This window comes from Glandiceps talaboti, chromosome 21, assembly GCF_964340395.1.
Source record: "Glandiceps talaboti chromosome 21, keGlaTala1.1, whole genome shotgun sequence".
Lineage (NCBI taxonomy): Eukaryota > Metazoa > Hemichordata > Enteropneusta > Spengelidae > Glandiceps > Glandiceps talaboti.
The window spans coordinates 13,790,375-13,807,278 of record NC_135569.1 but is presented as its reverse complement, the minus strand read 5'-3'; the positions used below and the strand labels follow the sequence as shown (position 1 = coordinate 13,807,278).

General features: G+C 35.0%; 2 protein-coding genes across 2 annotated transcripts in view; one reads left to right on the top strand and one right to left on the bottom strand.

Annotated features, from left to right (window-relative positions):
* Positions 1–1,039: 1,039 nt before the first annotated feature.
* LOC144451541 (28S rRNA (cytosine-C(5))-methyltransferase-like) lies at positions 1,040–11,202 on the bottom strand. The gene is made up of 6 exons (XM_078142417.1): positions 11,028–11,202; positions 5,005–5,302; positions 3,971–4,124; positions 3,338–3,485; positions 2,769–2,884; positions 1,040–1,932 (listed from the first exon to the last, which is right to left on the bottom strand). Exons 1-6 carry the CDS (start codon positions 11,115–11,117, stop codon positions 1,062–1,064), a joined length of 1,677 nt encoding a protein of 558 aa, XP_077998543.1. The 5' UTR covers positions 11,118–11,202; the 3' UTR covers positions 1,040–1,061.
* A 103-nt stretch (positions 11,203–11,305) lies between these two features.
* LOC144451660 (kinesin-like protein KIF1A) overlaps positions 11,306–16,904 on the top strand; it is a 112,919-nt gene continuing 107,320 nt past the window's right edge. Inside the window, exon 1 of the mRNA XM_078142554.1 lies at positions 11,306–11,495. The gene's annotated coding sequence lies outside the window, so the exon portion shown is untranslated. The remainder of the gene's footprint in view (positions 11,496–16,904) is intronic.

Below are 16,904 nucleotides of genomic sequence, written 5' to 3'. Positions count from 1 at the left end.
CATGTAAATTATCTGTGAATATTGTGATGTAAATTGGCAAATCATTGGCTCTCGACCAATCAGAATGTGAGATTTGTGACAGGTGACATATAAGGTTACTTAGTTGTAATTATAGATAATTTGTCTTTGTATATAATTTCAAGTGTAAAGACACAATGCACTGTCTTACTTCCTCAAGAATACTTCACTGTTGTTATTGGCAGAAATCATCTTGTATTTTGGCTTAATATATTAACAATTTGAGGCCATTTCCATTTATTCTAGCTATAGAAAGTAAAAAGTTTCCTAACTCAGCCTGTGCATTTTTAATGTTTACCATCAATTCAATAATTGATCAAAAAAAATGTAAATTTTTCTTTTCTTTCAAAAGTTACTTTTTATTGTATATTTACTTTTGATTTTTCATTTACATAAATTCTTGATGTAAATTTATAATCAATTTTTTTATGAGTTTTGTATTTGTTGTGTTGTTTCTAATTTTGCAAAAATAGTTTCTTTTATGAAATGCCTCTCTGTTCAGTAAAAGTTAGATTATTAATTAAAAGTATTATTATTAATATAATAATATTTGGTAAGTTTTTTGTAAGTTGGTATAATGGAATTGAGAATGTTTGCTGTTCCAAGTTTGATACTTGCCCCTCTACACTGATTTGAGATGAATACTAAAGATCTATATTACTGAAATTACTGCAAATTACATTCTCAAACCAAAATAGAAGTATAAATATTAATTGATTGCACAGGACCATATACCTACATTCATTTCACTCTGACTAATACCCTAGTGGGTATTTTTGGGTCAAGACACCTTTCTCAGGTGGAGTGTGACATTTTTTTTATACAACTCACACTGCAAGGTTCACCCCAAATACCCATCTGGCAACTGGACTGGTGATTACAACTGGACTAGCACTGAATCAAATATGCCTGTGAACCTCTGGTCTTAGTTGTAAGGTTATTTTCACAGCAATATACAACACACAGAATCAAAAGTTTCTGTTCACATTTTTATTTTGAAATTACTGTATTTATTAAATCCAGTTGATAATCAAGTCTGTAGACTAAACTACAGGTTGAGTTTTCTTTTTTCGTTTTTTGGTTTTCTTCTTCTTTGCAATCCTGTCAGTGAACGGTATTTTTGCGAGTTTCATTTGTTTTGAAAGTTTGCTATCACCAGTAACAGATTCTACATTCTCAGTTACTTTCCTTTTCTTCTTGTTGCGTTTCTTTTTGACTTCAGTCTGACCTTGGGATGAACTTGTCTGACCCTGGGATGAACTTGTCTGACTATCACCCAATGTTTGAGTATTTTCATTCTTTTCAGAACATTCCTCACTTATGTCAAGTTCAACTTCCCCTGTTGTATTGTTATTCGTGTTCCCTACCTTGACGTTTACATCTTTCCTTTCAAACAGCGCAACAAAAAATCCATTCGTTCTGTCTTGGTCAGGTGAAGCTCTCAGACAATACTCTCCAATACTAGACTCTTTAACACCCCTATGGGCCCATGTTGGCAAAGGCTTACTAAGAACAAATTCCTTGTTTTGCTCCAGTACTTTTTCCACGACTTCCTCATTTTCTTCCACATGCACAGAACATGTGGAATAAACAAGTCTTTTAACACTGGGAAATTCCATGGCATGGCTGAGAATATTAATTTGAAATCGTGCCAAAGATTCCATTCTTTCTTTGGATTTTCCATTTCCATCATCACCTGCACTCTCAGTCAGGTAATCTTTCCGGCTGACTATCCCGGATCCGGAACAGCTTGGATCAACTAGGATATACTCCACCTTCTTGTACTTGGGATCATTGGGATTGGTTTTCAGGAAATCTTGATTGTGAAGTTGAGTGTTCATGACACCTGCCTTAGCTGTAAGACTTCCCATTGTACCAAGTCTTTTTGTATCTAAGTCAAATGCAAAGATCTTCCTAATCGGGAAAGAGAGATAAGATACAGAATATACTGATCAGAACAATGTTCACTGATACGCAACTAAGTCACTTTTCACCATGTCTAAAGTTTGTCTATAGTCCATTCTTTAAAGTAGCCATATGGATGAGGATTTGGTATTTATTTGCGATTTTTAATTAATAAAACATTTTATCATGGCTTCCTCCTTGAAAAATCAATGTGAAACAATATTGACTAACTGTGTGTTTGTAACTCAATACTTTGCAAAAAGATAAAAAATATGTGTAAAGTTTGTTATTGTACATACAGTAACAAACAGTTTACACATTTATTAATCTTTTGCAAAGTATTGCCTTGAACACAAGGACTTCACATTGCTTTTTCAAATAGGAAGCCATGATAAAATTGTTTTATGAATTAAAAATCCCAAATAAATACCAAATCCTCATCCCCATTTGTTACAGTGTTTTCTTATGAGCGATAAGTTGGCAAAATCTATTCATGTTATTTGGTCATTTTACTGTGGTTCCCAACCAATGTTGTGATACAATTTTGAAAACTTGGCCTTCTACTGTACTACATGTAAGTTTGAAAACTTGGCCTTCTACTGTACTACAAGTACCTTCTCTGTTACCAGAGTTCTGAAACCCTAGTAATAACACTGGTATTGATAGTATATGTGAACAGGTGATGTGGATAGAAAGCATCCATTCCCATGATGGTCATTGAAAATTATTGCAAGAAGGTGCTGCTATAGGGATCTATCACTGGAACATGTGACATGATTAATATCATGTACGATTTTGTTAATTCAAAGACAGAAACACCACTCAAACAAAATTTGAATCCTTACCCAGTATTGTTCATAATGCTTGCAAGGTGTGTGGTCTTATTACCAGGTGCAGCACATGTATCGATCACATGACTACCAGGTGGGGGTGATAATGCCTGGGCTGGGATACAGCTAGCCTGTAAAAAATGAACATTGTGGTAATGTTAACAGGTATAACATAAATTAATCATGTAATAACTAGATATTGGTGATAATACATGGGCAGAGATAAAGCTAGGCTGTAAAATGAATATTGTGTGGTATCATCACCAGGTGTGGAACATGCATCAGTCACATGACTACCAGGTGTGCATGATAACATCAGGGCTTGGATAAAGGTAGAAAACTGTAGTTATCAGGTGTAGTACATGAAGTGCAGTAATAACACTTGGGCTGGAATTCAGCAATTCATACAGCTATAAATAATTTTGCTATCTTTGTACGAGCTTGCTTGGTATCCAAACTTTCCTGTAAAGCATGGAAATACCTAAAGGTCTTGAAATGGAGTATGCCATATGCTATACATGTACATGTAATGATGTATATTGGCCCCTCTTTCTAGCAAAGGTATAATCTGGATGACTTCTCACCTTGTCTTGAAGAATGATATCTCCTTGTTGATATAACACATGGTCATGTAGATCAGTCTTAGCAGCAAATACCAGCAAGTCTGGTAGATGAAGGTCTATCATGAAATGTTTTCTTTTCAGTGATTTGATAAGATTACAAGACATCTCACTACACAGGTAGAGACAAGAAAAGAAACAGCGAGTGAGTGACAATAATAAACTTAGCCACCATACAGCAAACATATGGCTATATGCATAAGGATTGGTTAATATTTCGGATTTTTGAAACTATGGCTTCCAACTTGCAAAATCAATGTCAAGCAACATTGACTAAGTCTATGTTTGTGACTTAATGCATTGCAAAAAGTTTTAATATGTGTGAAAAGTTTGTTATTGCACATACAATAACAAATATTTTACACATTTATTATGCTTTTGCAAATGACAACATTGGTGGTATTTCAAACGGCACACTTTAGCTTCATTTTATTTTACTTCGTATCATTTTATTTTTTAAATTTACAAATTTTTTTCACTTAATTTTGGCACTCAAATTTTTAGCACCAAAATGACAACATTCACGTCATTTCAAATGAAATTTTTAGGCACTTTTGGAGCCTCAATTTGAAGGCATATCTATGTCAGATTAATTACCTTATCAGTTCAGCTTGTCCATTCATTTTCTCTAACTCAACACGCATTTTATCTTTTCTGGATGTCAGAATGTAATCTTCCTTGATGAAATGTTGGATGACATCTTTTAAAGTGGTTTTCAGTAGGTTTACTCTGACATATCTTGGCAGCTGAACTGATGGTGAGAGAGTTGAAACATTTAATATGAAAGTTAGCAATGAATGATACCATGTACATAGTGTGTGTACACATACATCTATGGAGGAAAACTGACTGCTGATCTTGTTTTGACAAATATACTACTCTGGCAACCGAGGTCTCGGTTTATGAAGATAGACACACACTTAAACTATTGTGACATGTTGATATACTACTCTGCCAACCGAGGTCTTGGTTTAATAAGCTAGACACAAACAAAAACTATTGTTGTGACATGTTGATATACTACTCTGGCAACCGAGGTCTTGGTTTAATAAGCTAGACACAAACTAAAACTATTGTTGTGACATGTTGATATACTACTCTGGCAACCGAGGTCTTGGTTTACTAAGATAGACACAAACTAAAACTATTGTTGTGACATGTTGATATACTACTCTGGCAATCGAGGTCTTGGTTTACTAAGATAGACACAAACTAAAACTATTGTTGTGACATATTGATAATTATAATTGTAAGCTATTGAATGGACATTGGTTTGGTGCGACATGTTGATATAAGATAGTGAATTGATGTTGGTTTGGTTTGGTGCGACATGTTGTAATTTTACTGACAGTACATGTAGGGAGGCATTTCTGATGACAAGTTCCATGAAATGATGATCTTGCAGTATACATGTACATTGTACATATTTGGGAGAATTTCAGTGTTTACAAAATTACACTATCTTGATTACAGGTTGATTACATATATTCACACTAGAGGCACCACTATCACCTCCACATGTGTAATCTACTATAACAAACCACAACAGTTTTAATTTGTGTCTATCTTAGCAAAGTGAGACCTCGATTGCAATTTATGCAACTTATGCAACTACAAGTATGTTTACATACCTTGTTGTGTTATTTCTTTTGGGAGTAGATCTTCATTTTCTGTGACCTTGGCTTTGATTTTCATCCTAGAGAGAGATGCTTGCAGTGCTGCCCTGTGACCTTTGACTGCAGCTTTGAGTCGTCCACCACACTGTATACCTTTACCAAACAGATGCTCATACACAAGGACTTGAGCAAGTGTTGGATTTTTCTTCAGGAATTTTTCACGTTGAAGTAGTTTAGTTTCCCTCAGGATCTTATCAATAAGAGTTGTATACTTCAGTGTTTCACAGACAAGTGCAAATAACTGCTTCTTATTCTAGGAACAAAACAAGGAAAGACAAACAATTATTGGCAAAAAACAACATCAATATTAATATATATTTATGGTACATTTAAATACAACATTAGAATAAGATGTCATTCCCAGAATTTTTCTTCATTCGGTTGAGGAAAATTCAAGCGACAAACATGCAAGAGGTCTTGTTCTATCAAGTTGAAGGTAAGTAGTCACAAAACCCATAGGCCATGAGTATTTTCTGGCAGATGAAGAAAGCTATTGGGGAATAATATTCTTATCTATACCTGTGCAAGCATAATTTGAGAAAAATTGGAGAAAATAATTTGACATTTCTGACTTATTTCACTCATAATGAGCATAGCATGAGAAGATGTCCATTGTCATGAAGTAGCAAGACTAGAGTATAAATTCCATATTTTGGTTTGAACATGTACAACTTGGCATGCATGAGGTACAATGAGTATCAAAATGAGATGTTTCCATGATCTGTTATCTGCAATAGCGCCATCAAGTGGCAGCTGGAAAACAAGGCTAGGTTTTCAACTTTTAGTAAACATCTCTAGGTAAAGTTTTCATATTTTTAGGAGTGTGAAATTAGTTTTAAAAAAAAAAACAATTTTAAGAACACTATCTTCCTAATAGATATAGATTTAGTTTAAGAAAATTCCTAGACACAGAAGTCTGCAAAAAAATTCAAAATTTTTGCTGGTCTTGTCAACACTGTCAGGGATGTATGTTTGTACTACAATGGACTGTTGCTGAACCTCACTTTTCATTTGAATTTGTTTACAAGCACCTGAGGATCTTGTACAGTAGACTACACCCGTCTGACATGTACTCAGTGTGCCTCAATATAAGCTAAGTTGATACCAGCTTTTAATGAATGTGTTTCCTTTAATTTGTTTGTTTGTTTGTTACATCTGTAAAGTTCAGTGTTAAACATTTTGTGAACTTCTTGATAGAAGGCTTGTAAATATTGAACCCCAGTAATGAAGAAATCCATTGTACACTTATTTTAAGAAAATACGAACACTTTGCCAAGAGAAATTTGTCCAGTTTTGTTAGACACTTAAACAAGCAGGAACAGACTTGACTAGTTGCTAGGCAACTAATTTCCGTTTTCCCATCTTATTGCTGTATACATTTCTTATGTATTTGTATCTGATTATTCTGCCTTTTGAATCTGGTAAATAAAGCATTATTACACATCAAAACCGGATGTTCTCTGATACATTTTATGTTACTAGGCGATGACTCAGAAAACATAGTTTTCATTATTTTGACTCAAAACAAAAATATTTTGTTCTTCTTAAATTTTGCTCTTCATTAGCAGGGACATAGTCTGTAAGGTATTCCGTGATGGGGCACCCTCACACATCGGCCAGGAGGCCGGAACGTCACGACGTATCTTACAGTCTAGACGGCACACTGAGTGTAGTTATATGCTTATCACCTTTCCTATAATTTTTTTTTTGCAATGCAACAGATGTGTTTGTCTTCATAGTAAACATTTAGTGAGTTTGTTTACAATTCAGTGCATATAGCAAAGTACATGTACATGTACATATACAGAGCAGAATAACATTTATACTACCAAGGAAATCAAGCTAGCAGTGAACTAAGATAGACACAGATTTACTTCTATGTACACATTAAACTCTGTGATATTAGCCAATTTCCAACACAACCAACTCTGGGAAAGCTGTACCTGAAGTTTTCATCCTCTCACTAAGACACAAATCTATTGTTATTACACATGATTTCACAAGTGGGTCACAGCGTGTGGTACCGTGCGGTATATGGATTGATATAATCACCCTGTAATCAAGATAGAATAAACACTGAATGTGTGTTGAATGAATGTGATTTTCGTTGAGAAAATTTGCAATCAGAAATACCACCCTACTGTGAGTGTGATTACATTAATATCTATTTGTACAATGTAGCCTATATCAACCTATTCCAATAATAAAATAGATTTGGTTTGTGTCAGGATGTCTTAGATTGTCGATAGCTTGATTTCCATAGTAGTAAATTTGTGAGTAGGTCAATCCAATAATTGACAAATACTAGAGTAGGTCATGGCAACTTGTCTAATATCTAAATATAGACAGAGATTAATACATACATGTGGTATGTGGGGTTCCACACGTAACCACTCAAATCCTTGACAGCCCATCACCCAATATCACTCCGACTAGATCAAGAGTTCATAGGTCATGTCATCTGAGGTCATATCACCATGACAATCATACATGTTCAAAGCTGTGATGGCGAATAGATTCTGACACCACTTATGCACATGCATGGATTTGAAGATGTGTACATGATGATGTACATGTAGATATTGGACTTTGGATTCTTTGATTATGTGACGTGCATGAACTCCAGTATGTTTTGTAGTAGTCAATCTCACCAAGGGGTCAGAGGTAGGTACAAATGTATGTCTATTGTCTCTGCAATATTACACACATTAAGACAACTGGTATATTTATGGATAGGGATGGTGCAGCATGTATGTAAAACCAGGTTCAAATCTATTCCCCAGTCATTTTACAGGGGTCCCAAAACAAAATTATTGTACACTCGGAGTGACTCACTCTGTTGGCAAGTCTTTCAGTTTACCTGACTGGCCCCTCTCTGTAAACCAAATCTTAAAGTTAAAGCATTGATGTATCATACAGTTATGATAAACACATGTACGCTGTCACAACACGCAGAAAGGATAACCATATTTGTAACTTAAAATCTGTAAATTTTCTTCTCTTCCCGTCCAAACAATACTCGATTAGAGACTTAGCCATTATTGTTATTGAAAGAAGAAAACAAGGAAAATACATGCGATGCTAGAGACTTTTTTGATCAAAAAGACTGTGAACTTTGAACCCTGAAGGCCTGAATAGCAAAACACCTTGTTAATAGTAGGCACAGGGATAAAGCTTGATAGTTTACAAAACCTTTTAGAGTTGAATTTTGTTGAGACCACTAAGTTTTTATTTTTGAATACAATGTTTTGTCATACAGTGATACACGTAAATGTAATCAGATGTGACAAGCCTGATATCACAGTAAATGTATTAGTACTTGTAGTAGTGTGTAGTATACCAATGTAGCATAAGAAGTAAAGTGAACATAAGCACAAAACTGCAAGTAAGCATTGCCCCTCTGTACTGTGATGTGAAGCACAGTCCCTCAATCTATATGTATGATAGAGGGACTGTGTGTGAAGGAAGTAGTTTGGGTCATGATGGATGAATGATTAGAGTGGCACCTGGTAGGATAGAGGTTACAATGTCAATGCTTTAATCCTATTGGCTAATCCTGTGTGCTAGACACTGCAACGAGAACAGAGGAAGTAAAATGTGATGTCGTGCAGTTATACTTATAGGTCCATACCTTGGTTAAAGTGCTGTGAGGAAATTGAGGCTGGGAAACTGCTATATAAAAACTAGCATTGTTATTATCATGTACATTGTACATTGTATAACCTTGTACACCCAGTATGAATACAAAAACACATTAATTTATGTATGTATATATATATATATATATATATATATATATATATATATATATATATATATATATATATATATATATATATATATATATATATATATATATATATATAATACAGTAACACAACGAGTAGCTGCCAGTTGTCTGATGAACGCATTGAGCGTGAAACTCGGAGTTACAACTAAGCACCTCAAGTTCCAACCAACCTACTTTGATTATATATATACATTATATATATATGTAGTCCGTCAATTATTTACCAGAGGTATTCACTATTGACACAAAGAGATTTCCTTTACTTTGTACTGACTATAATTGTGTGAGACTGAAAGTATAGGTCTGCAATACATGTAGTTATTATAAAGGCCTATGTCAGATCAGGATTATAATTAGACTGTAAGATACGTCGTGACGTTTCGCCCTCACCGGCCTCCTCTTGTTAGGGGGTTGGCCAATGTGTGAGGGCGCCCCATCACGGCGTACTTTACAGACTAGATTATAATGTGGGTAAGCTAATAAACAGTTGTGTAACACAGCTATATACAAAAATTGTTGGTTTTGAACAAACGAATGACTTATCCAATCCACTATGATATTATGGATGTTTTAAGATGCAGTAAATATTGTGTATAAAGCTGTAGTAGCTACTACTAAAACATTTTTTTGAAGAACTGTACTATTACAAAATGTAGATTTCAGACTAATTTGTAATATCATACACCCTGAACAGTACTGAATCACATGTTGGTAATGTTTGCTTAGCTGTATACATGTTGTATGGTACAATAAATTCCATCAACTTGATTTTTTGGGTCCTTACACTTAAATCAGAACCCAAATGAGATCACAATTTCAACCTGTTGCTGTACTATTTCTGGATATAATCATAGAGTCTAGACCTTCAGGCGTGTAGGGTCTATGATATAATCCATCCCTTATTTAAATGCACATTGTCTAATATTGGTACTATGAAATTTGATCAATGTACCTCTAAGCCTGTCTCAAGCTGTGCTAAATCTACCTACATGTACTAACAGACAGTTTCTCTATTGAGCACTAAGTGTAATCTTTCACACCCTGGTGTTTAATTGTAAACAAATTGTTGATAAGGACAAGGCTGGCTTGTCCACTACTAGACATATGACACACATACACCCAGGCAGTAAACTTGAAGTGTCTGATGCATAAATTAAATACAATTAAAAGTGTGTCATGTAATCTGTATAGTCCAACACCCAGCCTTGTCCTCATCAACAATTTGTTTACAATGAAACACCAGGGAGTGAAAAATTACAGGTACACTTGTGATCAATAAAAAACCCTCACTGTTAGTAGTTTTAGTTTTAGCACAGCTTGAGACAGCTACATTCGATCAAATTTTCTTGTATTTTAACAATTTTCAGTGAATATGGTTATCATGTTGCAGCATAGACCCTCCACCAACATTGGTCTATGGTTTCAGTCAAATACAACAGTTCACATTTGGAGTTTGAGTATTTTTAGTCATACTGTGGATTTGTAACTGGCTGAACAGATTATAGCAATATCTATATATGGATGCTTGATAAAATTGAGGTGAGAATATATTGCGCAATAACAATGCCTGGGTCTACATTGTAAATGAATTAGCAATTTTTTTGCAAGGAATAGATTTCAACATGGAATTACAGTTTTGAAATATTGAGGCTAAACTACAAGGTAGATCTAATTTTAGGGCTTCTTTCCTTCACCCCCCCCCCCCACCCCCTCCATTTCAGGTTCCCCAGTTGATACTGCACTGGAGCAGTTGAGGTGTTCAGCTGACTGGTGTGAAAAGGTTAGATTCAAATATGTAAATTCGGGTGTGAAATTAATTGTCAGTTAGGTCTCAGAAAACTAAAAGAACTTTTGTTTCAGTGGTCTCAGGTTAGGTACTTGTACATTGTCCCTAGGTGATAATGTGCCTCATATATCCGATGATAAACGGCGATATATCAATGCATGAAACTTGAAAGCATGGTTTAACCAGACTCAGCGCCGGACCATAGACCGTGTCTATGGATGGTACGTATACCGTATAACACACACTTCCATGATCAGTGAAACGTCACATTTTCCTATGTTATGGCGAATTGCTGATTGGCCTTTCTCTATGTGTCCCCAAACCGGAAATGAAAATGTGTATATTATTACTAATAATGATTGTTTGAACTTGAACTTGAAGTTGACATTTGAAAATTTTTACCTTAAATTTTCCTCCAAGGACCAGTGATTTAACAGACCCTTTCTTCTTTTTCACCTCGTCTATAATTGTGGCTGCTTCAAAGTACAACATGGCGTTTGAATAAAGTTTAAAACAAAGTTTTAAAAAAACAAGGAACCGTGCGAAGCACACGCGTTTATTCACTCATGGGCGCCGCCATATTCTTTCTACTGCTATCTCAAACCCAAATGACTTCTCGCGAGATCAAGAAATTGACGATGATGTCATCATCATTATGCTAATAAGAAGATGGCGACTCTACGGCGGAAATGGGCCGCTTCGTAGCTCCAAAAAATATCCTTGACATTTGGTATATTGCGCGAAATTATAGCCACATTTTAACAGGAACTTGACGATAGTCTCCGACCTCGAGGATTGTTGGGGTGAGAAGCGGGGTCGGGACCGGGAAGCGGTTAAAATAGCAGGCATACCATCGGACCTTCAAAAAAGGTAATTCGACTTTCACAATATATTCGGAGCTCATAATGATTTACCTTGGATGGTTGGGGATTTAAATCATTTGTCTTTTCGTTACCAGATATGTTTTCATGTCAGATTTGTTGAATTAGAGACTGTGATAAATGTGTTATTAGTAGATGATAACAGCCACCGCCTGTAACGTCTGATTGAAATTTCTCCGTATGACATTTAGAAAATCTGACGGTGTCTTAAGCTGTTGAATAATGCACGATGTAGAGTCACCGAATTAGATGCTCGAGGTTTCATTCATTATACTTCCATTTACATTGACGCTCGCTCTACCTGCTGACGCAGACAGTATCTAGACTCTCCGCAGGAAGGAAGTCGATTTCATTTGCTCACTTTTTTTTCGTAAATGATTTTCCCTTTTCGCCGCTCTCTGTATATATATAATATTATCTGAAATCGCGACAAGAGAAGGGGTATATTTTTGTAAATCGACTGCTGATAATTATAATCTTTTCGCGGATCTTCCAGGAAAATACGTACATATCAAAGCTCGCGAAAAATTGAAGAAATTTGTGTATATTTCAGCAAAAAGCAGGTCCTGCAATCGAATTATAATTTCATACGAACTGAAATGGGAACATTAATTTTCTGAGAAGGGCGAAAAGATAGACAGAAATCGCATTGTCTATGTCAAAAAATAATATTGGAACTGTAATTGTAAAACGGCTCACAGAAAGACCAGTCTTCGAGAAAAAAGACGGATTTTATGCATACAACGGAAATACAGTGTCGACTTCACATACAGTAAACTGCCCAGCAACAGACGGAATTATATTTTCAACGGGGAATAAGTCCGAAAACGATAATGGAGCCGACACAATGATTGCCGTATCAATAAGTAAGGTGACAATCATATTGTTTGCTATTGTTACTCCGTCTACAATCGTTGCTAATTACGAGTTAATTTCTGTCGAAGCGAAACGTTTACTTTAGGGAATCATCTCATTTTGATCGTACATAGCCAAACCTGCTGAAGTACAGTAGCGATCTCAACACCTGCTACTGGGCATTTTAATAGAACCGTTTTGTTTTCATTCTTTAAGTATGTGTTCAATTCAACAGCTCTCTGCTAGTATGATATTTGACGATTATGTAATCAAATTACTAATACTGACAGCAGTGAAGGATACAGTAAACCTGTTCTACCAGCTGCCATGTTGTGAAACAAATTTAGCAGATTCATAGTTTTTTTTCTCCATTTTGATGAAATTTTTCTATCGTGTTTCATTTCATTGTATGAAATATTTAAATTTTATGGATATGTTTGTCTACTTTGACAAAAATCTACACAAATTTGCTATATTTGAGAACACCAGTATGAGATACCACTAATGGGTAAGTGCCCTTGAATATGCCAATGTTAAATTTTGTATATTTGTTTATTCCACTTGTAAATAATTTATTTACATCAGGTACACAGAGGGAGACATTATGATAATAGTTTCATTAGTCAAGTCTTGTATAATTGTCTCATTTGTTTTTCAAAGAAAGAAATTTGATTTACCCCCTTTTGTTTGTCAGAAGTTTAGCAGCAGGAATAATGCAGATAACTAAATGTGAGATATACTTTTAATTAGTGCACTTGTTTTACTGTACTTCAATGATTGGGTAATGTTTGCTAAGTATGAGGTGCTATTTTATTGCCATAGAGTTGGTTTCTTTATTACAGAACCATAAAACTGGTTTTTGCCATGGCTTCATTGACTTTTCCATTGAACATTGTTATGGGTTGTTGTAGGAGAAAGCATTTGATTATATGTCTCAGGAGTGATTGTTGTACAACTAGAGGCTTTGGGGCAGTGATAAAACACTTGAGTACTAGGGGAAAAGTAATCAACAAGATTTGGTAATCAATGGATACTGTAAAACCATAGGGGTGTGTAGTATTTCTTAGATAGTTTTCCTTGTCTACAGGCTAAATATAAGGTTTTGACTATATAATTTCCTACCTGTAAGGAAAAAACACCTGTGCTATATCTGCTAGTATAGAGATTGGTAGATTTGTAGCAGCAGAACCTATGATACATGTAGTTTCCTTAAGAAAACGGCTGGTGTTCTCAAATATAGTAAATTTGCGTAGATTTTTGTCAAAGTAGAGAAACACATTCATAAAATTTAAATATTTCATACAATGTGGTAGAAAAAATTCAACAAAATGGAGAAAAAAAAGCTATGAATCTGCTAAAATGACAATAATACATGCCCCTGTGTTGTAAAACGCTAGACTTTAGGGCAACAGGACTGTTATAACACTACTTGTTGGAAAATTATTCGCAAGACTTGAGTTAGTAGTACAGTATTTGATAACGAATACATTGTAACTGCTTCTTCAAGTGGTTGATGAATGAACAGCTACATATGTTTGTCTCTGTTAGGAGTTCTGAGGATCTGTACCATTCATTTCATTTGAGAGTCGTACGTGTAAGTTTTATCTTTGAAATGTCACAGAGGTCAAAATCTGAAGCAGAAATAACTGTAGTAAAAATCCACGTCATAATGCTATTAAACCAAAATATGTGTTGGTTGGTCTCAGTAACAAGGACTTAGTCATACTAATACATAATTCATGTATAATGTACTTGATCATTGAATGGTATGGTTATATTTTCCAGTTTTTTACTGGGTGTCTAATTTCATTGTGAAACTAAGACACTTCAAATACATAGTTGACTGACCACTGATACAATGTAAGATATGTACTGTGTCTGTTTAGCATCGATAAGATAAAAATCCTAAGATTATTTCCACAATCAGAGGTAAATATGTGACCCTCCTTAGTTTCATGAAAACTCGTTATAAAGTATCTTATTTTCACCACATTTTGTGGTCATGATCTTTCACATTGTATATCTGAACCCCCCCCCCCCCTTTCTGGAAAAATTAAATTAATAAAAAATTGTTTACGTAGGGATGTAACTTTTACATTGTCTATCAAATGCTAATATGCATTTGTTCCTAATTAAAGGCCAGGGTTTCAATCCCACGTTCTCGGATTCACATTCTCTTAATGGAGCCATGAGGATTATATGGGGTAGTTTTTTGTGCTGGATTTTTTCTATAGCTCTGCCAGACAACTGTTTTTCATATACCTAATCTGAACTGAGCTTTTACGTCAGGAGTAAGTAGCTTGTGTACTTGTCTAGTGTGTGATTTAGGATTTGGCATTTATCTATCATTACTTGCCCCAAATCTGAGATATCTGTAGACAGAAGACCATAGCTGGTTTATTGTCCAAATCTATTTTAACTGTTTGGAAACCACCAAGTATGTAGTTGGCATTTTTGCATGTCTACATTGTAATTTGTATCATGTAATGTCTGCATGTTTTGATGGCAACTGTCCAGTTTTCAGGCTGTTCTGATGAGTGTGTCTCGACTTTGAAAAATGTTATCAAAATATGTCCTGACTGGAATGTAACTGTGTATGCATCCTTAGATGATATATGGTGATTTGAATACTGCACAGTAGTCTGATTGAATTGAAAACATGTGTGTAATGTATGTATTAACCAAGACACAGTCACTCTGATATTAGTATGTATATATACATTATGTATGAACTGGTGAGTGCTTCTATAATATACTATTGAACACAAAGTGGGGCATAACAGGTAAAATTTATACACCCTGGCCCATCTGCTGTACATTGTGATTATGTGCAATGTTTTTCAGTGTATTTGCTAAGGTTGGGGAACCCCGGTAATACATTTTGTAGAAAGAGAGAAAGAGGTAAAAATGGCAGTGTTTCCCCAATAGAATCGATAGTAATTTTGTTTGGGAACCCAGGTAAAATGACATGGGAACCCTGGTAGATTTTACCTACTTACCACCCTTAGTGTTTTTGCTAAGGGCTGGGAACCCCTGTAACACTAACAGAAATGGCGAAATCTGGTAAAAATGGCAAAGTTTTCCATACATACATTTTTTTTGTATATGTATACAATAATTTTGGCATGGAACCTCGGTAAAATGACATGGGATCCAGAACTCGGCTAGATTTTACCTACTTATTTATCACCATTAACAAAAACACATGAATTTTATTGAAATACTAAAATTTGAGAATGCAACATATTTTGCTCTTCTTAATGATGCGACAAAAAAAAGAAAAGAGTTTGATACATGTGTTGATGAAGACCCATATGATATATATATTAATATGTGGATATTTTTTATTGAACTGGAGTCGTCGACTTCATTTTGTATATTATGTCAGTTTATGCTGATTTTCTGTATTTAAAATGATGTTTCTGTCTCAAACTTTATGTCACATAACTTTTTGATTTGAGAAATGAAAATTCAAATGTTTTATAATGTACATGTATGCTGGAAATTTTCAAATGATTGATACATCATTACTTGTAAAACACATGAAACTATGTACAGTGAGTTGTACTTTGGGATCTATTAACCCATGTACATTGTACGATAGAAACTGTGGAATTTCAATTGAGTTCATATATGGTACTTACACTGTGACCCAGTTTTAGACGAACAATTACAATTCCAAAGCCACTCTGAGTCAGTCGTGTGATGCATGCAAATTCAAAAATGGCACTGACCTTTCAGTTCCCCGGATTTTGAGTTTTAATTCAGAAGTGTAAGTGAAAACACATCATACTGTGTGACTATACTGCCTTTTATTGACTGAAAATATGTTAAGGACAGCTAAGGTCTCATCCGTGGAAATAACACATGCTAGCATACATGTAAGTATGTTGCCAGTTATATACAAGTAGTTTCTAATTACTCTTTGCACTGTCTACAACTGGAAAATAGCCTGGATGCCAACTGTGGTATGTGAGTGGACGTTTAATGCTAATAATCGCAACGATACTGTACAGGAACTATATTATTACAAAAAGTAAAGTGAGCCTAAAGTGTCACTCTACCAAATTGTGTTCAAAATATTGTCTTCGCATCTCACAGACGAAGAGGTACAAGCAAATCTTGTTTCAAGTTTACCGTTAATAATGATGTGATAATTAGATATTTAATTTTTATGATCGACATATTTCATTATATCCAGACAGGAATATTGACTGCAGAAATTATTGACATGAACTTTACTAGTCAATCACCTTGGCAACATCAAACCCTGGAAAACAACAAATTAGGCCGTATAGATAATAACTGGAAAGTGCCAGTTTTCTATAACCGACGATTTATCGTTAATGCAGACAGTCGATTGAAAATTAAAGTACACGAGGGTGTTCACAGAATGGTAATTATCCCAAAAAGTCATTTATTCTGATTTCATTTTGGTTGCTTTGTGATGGTACTGGTAATCGATAATTTCTGTCATAATGGGTTGCTAGGCAACCAGCTAATGTGTGAATGGAACACTATGTGCATGTATATCAGAGTGAGA

What these genes read in the sequence shown, in the direction of transcription:
- LOC144451541 (XM_078142417.1), bottom strand. Translation starts at nt 11,117, where the DNA reads ATGTTGTACTTTGAAGCAGCCACAATTATAGACGAGGTGAAAAAGAAG. An exon ending in TCCTTGGAGGAAAATTTAAG is followed by an intron (nt 5,303 to 11,027) that starts GTAAAAATTTTC and finishes TTTTGTTCCTAG; the next exon opens with AATAAGAAGCAGTTATTTGC. An exon ending in GGACAAGCTGAACTGATAAG is followed by an intron (nt 3,486 to 3,970) that starts GTAATTAATCTG and finishes CTACCTGTGTAG; the next exon opens with TGAGATGTCTTGTAATCTTA.